This window comes from Pelobates fuscus, chromosome 1, assembly GCF_036172605.1.
Source record: "Pelobates fuscus isolate aPelFus1 chromosome 1, aPelFus1.pri, whole genome shotgun sequence".
In the NCBI taxonomy this organism is placed as follows: Eukaryota; Metazoa; Chordata; class Amphibia; order Anura; family Pelobatidae; genus Pelobates; species Pelobates fuscus.
This window is the reverse complement of record NC_086317.1, coordinates 312211248-312221777: the sequence shown is the minus strand read 5'-3', so window position 1 is coordinate 312221777 and position 10530 is coordinate 312211248. Positions and strand designations below refer to the sequence as shown.

Genomic DNA, 10530 nt, shown 5'->3' with positions numbered 1-10530 from the left:
GTGTACCCAATATGTCCCCATATGAGCAGTAAGGAATTTTATCAGATTTACTTCAAAGTATATTTTTTTTAAATGTGGTCAACCATGGCATTTTCACTTTAGAAGAAGACACAGTCGGTTAGGGACAGCTAAATTGTTCAATGTTTGTGAATTACTTTTACCGTGATTCTCAGCTGATATAGATATTAGCTAGGTATTAAAGGAAATGCAGTTTACTAACAATTTAGGATGAAGAGATCAAAAATGACTAGTCTGATTATTGATAGTACAACAAATGATTAAATTGTATACATTTGAAGCCACACGGAACATTCCAGACAAAATGGTCATTTAAAAACGGTGACTGGTGATAAAAAAAAAAAAAAAAAAAAAAAGCAGACCGAAAACTACTGGATGGCTTTACAGACTCTTAACACCGTAACTACTACACCGAGCTGAAGTTGCTATGGTGCTCAGAGTGCCCTTTTAAATGAGGTACCTACCTTGCTGTGTTAGTACACATGAGTATATACTAAGCCACAACGTGTGGTATAAATCGGAACACTTTTACCATGGCTTTATTCGGAAACCCTGTTATTGCCCTATTTTTTTTGTTTATTTTTCACATGTGGTTAGAAATCATGATATGCAGTAAGTCTATAACATGTTTCTTTACAGCAAGCATGTCAAACTCAAAGTCTGGCACGGGCCACATAAACAAGGTTTAAGTTTATGTAGGCCGCAAAAATAAAATACACCTTACATTTTCATAGTTTATTTTAAAAAGTACAGTATAAAAAAAAAAAAAACAGCATCCCCCTCTACTAAATCCTAGACCCCCTCCGCCTCTAGTAAACCACAACACCCCCCTCTACCACTCTGTGCCAAATCTGATCGTGCCTCCATGCACCTCCACTGTCCAGTTGCAGCCAATGCAACACTGACCAACACACACTGACAGACATACACATTCACTCACATACTCACTGACAGACTCACTCACATACTCACTGACAGACACACACAAACACATACAGACACACAAACATCATTTAATTTGTTGTTCCCTACCTTTGGGAACTGGAGTGGGGATCTTCTGTCTGGAGATCTCCTTCCTGCTCCCTCGCCCGGCTTCACTACAGATGGCGCGGGAGCAGGAACCCTGAGCTTACTAGCTGGCTCTCCTCCCCGGCCTGGTAAGTGTTAGCAGAGTAGGCACCTGCAATGTGGGGAAAGCAGGTACTCGCGGCTCACCGGGCAGCAAAGATGGTCCTTGTGGGCCACATGCGGCCATTGGGCCGCGAGTTTGACATGCTTGTGTTACAGCTTTCTCCACACATTTCACACCAGCAAGTTCTTAAAATAGTATGAGCCATCTAACAGAGTCATTAGAGACCCCTTTGGCTTTGGCACAGGTTTGTGGGAATGGCAGTCCAACATAGATGGGCGATGGCTGTTACCCCACTGTTGACATAATCACTTTCCTGCCAAACAGGCCAGCAATGCCTTCTAGCAGGCCATGGAGTAAATTATAAAACACTTAATCAATGCCTGCATGAATTTATTAGTGACTACATTATTTATACGCTGATAACAAATTTGCTGAAGAATTATGACTCATTAGCAGCCAACAAAACAGCTCTTAATTATCACCATTTCATTGGATTAAGCCCATACTTGCAAACTATTAAATTTGTGAATTTCTCAACCCATCTCACAAACAGAATCTGCAAGCTCTGAGATGGAAAAGCATTGATAATCACTGAAAATGCAAACTCTACAACACTGCTTTTTAAATTCCCAATGTCATTATAATACTGCTTCCATATGATCATGTTAAAAACCTAATTCACAGTCAGAACAATGGCATTTTAGAGATTGAAAAACATGATATTGCCCACAATTACAATCTTTGCAATTCTACATTTGTCGCCATTTATATTCTAAATTTTTCACTGTTTCACTTTGTTGTTTTTTTTAGGTAAGAAAAAGGTCTCCTGGGAGATTGAATTGTATGTACCTACTGACTTTTTACCAAACAAGGACATCCGAGTGACTTGCTAAGACAAAGAAAAACGTATTGAATTAACTATAAATTTAAGATTAAAGACTCTCTTGATGCCCAGAATTTTTCTTTAAATGACAACCTATTTTGAATACTTAACGTAGGACTGGGCCAGTTAAATTGCAAACGTTGTAGAGAAATACCTCAATTGCAAAGTGTTAATCATGCTAAAACAAATTCTACTTCAAGTGATACAGTGATGTGCAAGCTATACATACAACCTCTTTACTAAGCTATACCTACAATCTATACACTCTGAGCAGTTAAAAAGCATAGATCCTCTATTAAAATACAACTACTCTATCCTATTTTTTTTAGAAGCACCCTGACAAATCCAAATATATCATTATGAAAAAGAGAATTTCAGAGACAAACATAACTAAAACCACGTTTTAACAATTAAAAAAATACTACTAAAGGATACAGGGATAGTAACAATACAAAAGTATCAAGCCTGCATTTACATTTAATATATTTTTAAAAGGTTGCTTCACGTAGGACAGTGCAATTATTGTTCAAACATAATATGACCTACAATGTCCCCTTTTAACACCTACACTACAAAATGTTTTTTTTTTCTTTAAAAAAAAATTAATTAAAAATTTAACATTTCTTTGAAATGTGGGATGAATAGATAGTTAAAAAACAGGAAGAGTGTGTAAAAGAAATAACATTATTTAAGGTATTCATTCCATCTTTACATAAATGGTGGCAGATAAAAAGTATTACTGAATGTAAGATATACCTTAGCACAAATACAGGGTCTACCCACCCCTTACCCTGCACCCCACATGAAGTAAGGGTAATAAAACAAAAAAAACAAAAAATTATGGCCAAATGCACTGGGTATTTGTCAGAAACCTGGTTGTATTTTGGGGAAGCAGATTCCCAAAAAAGGAACCAGAATCTTATAGTATGTGGACAATATACTTCCATTATTTTTACGTGTTGTAATATACAGTAAACATATTCTAATGCTGAGAAAGTGTTCTTGTTGGAATGAATAATAAAGGCTCTCCTCCAAATATGGTCACCCAACACTTGCAAAGTAAGATAGTGCAGAGTCACTATAGTACCGCTTATTCAAAGCACTAAGGCATTATACCTGTGGCTAGGCTATGTTTTCACAAATCCATCTTCAACTTATATTAATAAAGTTATCCAGAAACCACAGAGACTTTTTTTATGATTTAGTTTTTTTTTTTTTTTTTTTTTAATCTTTTCTTTAATAAGCTTTTTTTTTTTTTTTTGTGAAGACGTTTTGCAAGTGACTGGTAAATCAGGTATTGCAGTCCTCAGGCTAGATGAGCAGCAAACATCTAATTAATTTGCTTAATAATGAAACATGCCAAACAAAATTACTGGATGGTGATAAGCAAACATACAGTCAGTTCTTTGGCACAGAGGGGGGCACTCAAGTGCTACAATATCAATGTTAGGAGTGATTTTGCTTTCATCTTGTACCTGATTCAAAGGTTAGAAGCAGAGTTGTTTTTGTGGAAAGAACATGACAAAGTGTTCATTATGTACATAGCATGGCACCAACACCAAAGGCAGTGGCTTTTAGGAAAATACATTAACTGGCAGGATAGGTTTAACTGTAGACTAAAAATATATATAAACATAGGGTGCAGTAAGACATTTTGAGATCTCGAGTCTTCCTTTGAAGATTCAGGCCAGCAACATAAGTGAGAGTGGGAATACTTCATTCAATCCTCCTGGTAATCCCCTGCATGACTCACAAAAGTCAATTTTCTTATAGCTGTGAATTTGCTGTATGGCACTGTGCATCACAATAAGAATACCATTATGGGATATTTCATCAGACATTGTAATCCTATGCGAACCAGCTCTGTAATCCAAAGTGGAACATCTCTAGATCATTTGTGGGACATTTCTTTATCAAAAGGTTATGTGAAGACAGGGGCAGCAAACCAGTTGTAATCAAACATCTCTGCCTCATTGGGCTTAAAAAGCCAGATCCAGAAGAGACTGTAACAATCTGTAAATCAGTGCTTCCATGTGATGATGACATTAAGAATCGAGGACCTTCAATGTATCTTGTTGGGCGCAGATCAGAGTCAGACACAGTATGTTTCCCTTTGGATGGGTCCCCAGAGTACATAGAGCAATGAAGAAAGAAGCAAGTGTTCCACACCTGGTGCAATCCACCAGTCACATGGAGTAAAACATAAGGGAAGGCTAAAAACAAACCTAAAAATGTTCTGTCATCTGCTATCAGATGAATAAAGTGCATAGCAAATATTGTAACAGTCCTAAAAACAAACAGAAAAAGTAAAGTGGACCAAGTGGGTAAATTGCTGATCCCGACATGAATACCACAATTTCCTCATGTTTACATCTTCAAGATCAAGATTCAATTCCTTCCGAGATTCTCAATAGGTGTCCTATGGTATGCTAAATGGAATGTGCAGACACCTCAGACTGCTGTCTGATGTAGGTCTGGAAACTCTTGTCGCCGATAGGGTGTTGTCTGCAAAAAGGACAAATATTAAATTGGTTACAATCACATTTAATGTAAAGCTGAACATTTGTGGTTACAGAGGTACAGAAATGCAGTGTTGCAGTCAATCGTGGTACCTTACTTAGACGGTCCCTCAGTTAACGAGGTGAAATCTTATTTTATGGGGTACTGGGCAAGCACTGGCATTAAATTCATAGCAGCAAGAGGAAATCAAGACATATAGAATGTAAAATTTAGGAGACATGAGAGCCCTGTCCTAATCTTTATACAGGGCAGCACCATGCAAGAACTACAAGTTAAAAGGGAATATCATGGGTCTCACAGAGTTCTTTTAGTTTTTATACCCCTTACCACCGTATATTGGAAACCTGTGGAGCACTGTCAAACCTTACTTTGTACACTGCTCGGCTAGTGACCATCGTAGTATGTGTTACATTACAACAATGCTTCCTTTTGTTATCTGTGTGTTAGACATATGCCACATTAAGCATTTGCCAACATCAATATCCCATCACTAAACTACAAGATTCAAGTTTGATTCACGGTAAAACAACCAAAAAAAATGGATATTACTTGTGTTATTTTTCCTCAGTTCTGCTGACAGCTGACTCCATTGCATGTTCAATGAGCATGTGCGAGAAGATCATAGTAATGTCAGATGTCTCTCTGGCTCTGCTGTTTTGTATCGTTCACACATGTGCAAGCGAACAGTGACGACAAATCCTAACAAGCAAGGCTTTCAGCATCTTCAGATACAATGCAGCACACAGTGGACCATGTATCCTGTGCGGACTCCTGGGCACTTACTATACTTTCTTGCATAGGATTCAAAAGACTGGCAGGTATGTTAGCTCTATGTATATTTAAAAAAAATACAAAACCCAGGCAGGTGTTATGTTTGCTCTAAACAGAATGCTTCTCTGAAATGATGGACTACAATTCACATAATCCTTAGCAAGTCCTAGGCTGCTCAGTGAATTATGGCAGTTGCGGAAAAAGACTTACTGGCTTCCATACTTTGTCTTTTCAAACTTATCCCTTTTGTACTGAGCATGTTCTTGCTGTAATGTTTTAACAGCTTCTATGATTTGACATAGTGTCTTATAAGTTTCACGGGGGTCCTCAATTAGGAAACAGCTGTACTCCTCTTGGTCAGATCCAACATACACAGCCTTGCTCCCACAGGCCTCTGAAAAATAACACGTAGGAACATAAGTACTAAATATACCACGGCAAGTGAATATATTTAAAATGAGGTGGTTATCAATGGATTCTAAATCAATGCTTAATATTTATATCTGTTCAAGGAAAGTATATTTACACACTACTGACACATTACCTTGCATTTCTTCCAATTTAGTCATGTAGGTGTTAAACAGTGAGTAAATGCGTTCTGTCTCACGATCTCCATCTATGACGAGCTGTATATTCGCAGGCAGACCCCTTTATCAAAACACAAAATACATTTTAAAATAAAGTCTACAGGAGAACCACTTAAAACAATTCTAGACACTGGTGCTAATTTAGCAGTATTAAAACTTGTTTAATAAGGTGAAACAAGCAGTGGGCATACTGAAGGACTTGTCACTCTGTTCCTATATTCACCCCAGCAATCATATCCTGCACTTAACAGAGGTGTATAGCACTGTGACTGAGAGCAGGAGAACTGGCTGTAGGAGGACTCCTGGTCTCCCGTCATTCATCTATCAGCATATACCTCTCTGTCAATGACTAACAGGTGAGTGGAGGAACTATCGTTTTACTGAAGTTTAATTAAAGGGACACTCCAGGCACCCAGACCACTTCTGCCCATTGGAGTGGTCTGGGTGCCAACTCCCACTACCCTTAACCCTGCAAGTGTAATTATTGCAGTTTTTTTATAAACTGCAATAATTACCTTGCAGGGTTAACTCCATCTACTAGACAGCCACTAGAGGGCACTTCCTGCTCTATAGCACAGATTATCTGTGCTATAGCGTCGCTGGACGTCCTCACGCTGTGTGAGAACCTCCAGCATCGCTCATTTCCCCATAGGAAAGCATTGAAATTAGTTTTCAATGCTTTCCTATGGGGAGACCTAATGCGCATGCTGCGCATGCGCATTAGGTCTCCTCGGCCGGTGGGCGGGATCAGTCTCGCCAACCGGCCAACGGAGCAAGAAGGAGGAGCGGCGCGGAGGAGGAGACAGCGACGAGGGACATTGTCGCTGCCTCAGGTAAGTGACTGAAGGGGTTTTGACCCCTTCAGTAACAGGGGATTGGGCGGTTTAGGGGGGGGGGGGGATTGTTTTCCTGGCACTGGAGATTCCCTTTAAATATCTGCACATTTGCAGAATCTATACAATTCTGTTAGCACAATGTATAGATTTTTAATTTTTTTGGGTTATGAGCTTTACATTTTTTGCCAGTGTTGTGTGGTAAAATGGTAGGTACACTTTTACCAAAATAATTATTCCCAATTCTGTAACTGCATCTTTCATCCAATCTCGCATTGCTTTTCATGGGAGAACTAATGTATATATGTTAAACATACACTCACATGCTCACTAATTTCTTAAAAGAACACCGGAACATTGGGTTACATCCTCACTAGGTAGGATGCACATGGCTGGATCTTAGACGCTGAAAAAAAAATAATCGTTGAGAACTGCTCTTGCAAGGGAATGTAAATTAAGAGATGTTTTGGGGGTAGAATTCATATCTTATGGGCATACGGATCTTTTTCCTTCTTAAACGGATTTTGTTAAATCTCCAGTTCCTTTTTCAATAGTACATCCGATATCTGGTTAGTGCTTCTCAGTGGCTTCCCATCACAAGTGGATGATCAAAATGTACCCTTTTCACTTGCAATGAGAGGTCAGTGATAGGCTTAGAGAGCCAGCTGATGCTCTGAGCCAATCACTGCTGCCTCCTCACTGTTGCATTAGCCAAAGCAGATGAAGATATTGCTGCCTGGGTACACATCTTTAACGTTAAAGCGTTCTTAATATTGGTGCCTGGGTACACATCTTTAACGTTAAAGCGTTCTTAAATGGTTTTAGATTTACAGGTAGGATTGTGCTTACCAGGCACCCTAACTGCTACATTGAGATTTATGGTACCCAGAAGATACTTTTAAATGAGAACGGTTACTTTCCAGGATTTTAAATATGGTGTCTACTTAACCTTACATTTAGCAAATATTTGTGTGAATTCTGTAAAAATAAAATGTAGAAAATTTGCAAATCTATCCTGGAACTGGGCATTTTGGTTCCCTGTCAGTCATTGTTATAAATGATGCTCTTTGCTGACATTTAGCTTAGTGGAACAGGAGAAACTGAAACACCTTTCCTGCATTGTGTGCCATGGCTGGACTAAACTGGATTCACTTACTAAGTCTTTGATGTGAATTTTAAAAGAAAACAGAGTACCATATGAAAAGCATGTTAACACAAATTATTGTTGATTGTGAATGTTTCACTCAATGGTATAATTTAATCCATGATTAGGTTCCTTTACAAGTGACATGAAAAGCACACATACTGTAACAGAGTTTCATAGGACCAATTAAACAAAAGGCCTACTCTAGTAAAGGTAAGGCAGATCAGCATATTTATCTCTCCTGTATAGCACTAGGTTGTACCCTTACAACATTTGGGTTCTTTAATGCAATGGGTTGGCATGGCACAATCATGGGCATACTCCCTTGTTTTTCTTATACGCAATACCAATTTAAGAAGCCTTGAAAGATATAGATCGTGGATTATGTATATGTGAAATTATCCTTATAAATGTTCTATAAATTTATGATCAAGCAGTGCTACTAGGTAACGCATGTTCATGTAGCCGGTTACTTTAACTATTATTCTCTGCTTTTGTTGTGACTCATAGTAAACAATGTTGATATTAAACATACTATTGTATGCTGCTTTATGAACTAGAGGCCCAGACTAAGACATACCCAGTGCAAGGAGTGCATCCAGGGGCATTCTCTGAGGTAGCCTTGCAGCACAGCCAGTGCCCATTAAGGAAGGCTGAGGGGTGATAGACAGTGAGGCGTTTCTTATTACACTGGCTGACTTTGGTAAGAATGTCTATCCAGTCCGTTGCTTCCACACAGTTATTTGCCTGGATATAGAGGGTCCGCACTGGTTGAATTACTTGGAACATCTGCAATTATAAAATAAGACAGAGTAGAACTCAAAAGTGATCATTAAAGTATAATTTAAGCAATTCCAGACAAAGTCTTCACAGAAACTATGTCTGCTCGCTCCTCTGAAGTGACCATTTCTACGGAATTTATAGAATATTTTGATCTACCCTATTCTGTCATTGAACATTATGTAATTAGACAATGAACAGAAAATGTTCATTTTTAATAAACATCTAAAAGAAAAAGATTACCCCAAATTATAGTTTACTTCAAATTTCATAATTTGCGGAAAAGTGATTATTCATCTTTAAAATGGTCCTGTTGTATTTATTTGCACCAAAATAGAAAAGAAGCACCATCGAGTGGATTAATCTGTTATTGCACTATGGATGCATTTGCTGCATTCTTTAACTGATGGAAATCTTCTGCTACAAGGGATTATGGTTTGCACATTGCAAATGCACATTTGGTGTTCCATCAATGGGAAAAATATTTTACAAAAAATGCTTGCAAATATAAATATCAAGTTGTCTAATTGCAGTAATAACGGACATAGTTTATTACAAAGTCGGTTCTATAGCATAGTTTTCCAATGCTGTTGTGCAATAAAAAATCTGAGACATCTGTTCACCCCAACCTACACCTTTCACTGAATTCTGGTAATAGTCGTTTATACATTTAACACTGCCACTAACTCTTAAAAATGGATTGTTTGGAACCCAGCAAATAACCATGCCAGTGAACAAAACAAAGTGTAAAGTGTGCAAGGGAAATGTGACAGGACAAGATCATGTCAAGGTTACTTACATTTTTCATTTTGAACGACTCCTCCTCCAGTTTTTCTACTGCCAAAATGTTTTCAATGGGAATATTGCAGAGAGGATGATCACCTGCTGGAAATATCAGGGAACAGAAAAAAATAAGCTGGTCATTTCTGTGCTATTTGAATGGAAACTTCTCTGCTATCGAACAACACAGTTTCAGGGAACTCCCCTAGCCAGACTCCAGCTTTCTAAGCAGATGTTACTTGGCACAGACTGGAACAGAAAAAGTCCCCTTGTAAATTAACTGGATAAAAAAAATAAAGGACAAGTCAAAGCTTGATTAAAATAGTTTTAAACCCTTGTACGTGGACATGTACATTCACATTCAGATATACATTCTAGAAGTGTGGGATTCAAATAACAGACCTCCAGTTGCTAAGAAGCAGTAATTCCAGTACATCTTTGCCAGACACTTAAATGGCAAATATATGATCTATACACATAAACTGCTACATTAAGATAAAGTTGTTTTGGTGCCTATAGTATCCCTTTATAGTTTTTGCTAGGCATAGGTTCATGAGAGTTGCAGGGTTCTATATGGGTAAGGTACATGAATACCTCTAATCTAGCGGACAGTTATTACATCTTCAGCACCTGAAGATATAGAGACCCTTCTGGGTCAGACGTTTTTAAAGGATATATATATATATACACATCTTAATTTAAATTTTTTACACATTTTTTTTTATAAACAAACTTAACAGCTTTAAAGTGACACTATAAGCACCCAGACAACTTAATCTCATTGCAGTTTAAGAGCAACTGCAATAATTACATTGCAGGGTTAAATCTGCCTCTGTCAGCCAAACAGCCACTAGAAGCGCTTCCTGGCATTTCATGAAGCTTGACGCCCTCACGTTTTGCATGAAGACGTCCAGCGTCTTCTAAATACCCATAGGAAATCAATGTTTCAATGCTTTGCTATGGGGATGATCTAATGGGTGCGGTGCACTTACGGCAAATGCACATCAGGATCCCTGCCTACCGGCTGACATTGGAGGAGGAGACACTCAATGCTTGAATCAGGTAAGTGTTTAAAGGTTTTT

At 38.2% G+C, this 10530-nt stretch overlaps 1 protein-coding gene across 2 annotated transcripts in view; it reads right to left on the bottom strand.

Moving 5' to 3' along the window:
- Positions 1-2444: 2444 nt before the first annotated feature.
- The window catches only part of RASA3 (RAS p21 protein activator 3), a 192968-nt gene continuing 184882 nt past the window's right edge, over positions 2445-10530 (bottom strand). The window contains exons 20-24 of one of the 2 annotated variants that reach the window (XM_063458648.1): positions 9468-9553; positions 8469-8677; positions 5869-5972; positions 5535-5718; positions 2445-4538 (exon numbers count right to left, since the gene is read on the bottom strand). In XM_063458648.1, coding sequence (XP_063314718.1) covers positions 4463-4538; positions 5535-5718; positions 5869-5972; positions 8469-8677; positions 9468-9553 — 659 coding nt within the window. In that variant the 3' untranslated portion in view covers positions 2445-4462. The remainder of the gene's footprint in view (positions 4539-5534; positions 5719-5868; positions 5973-8468; positions 8678-9467; positions 9554-10530) is intronic. The other variant, XM_063458658.1, reaches the window with a different exon arrangement.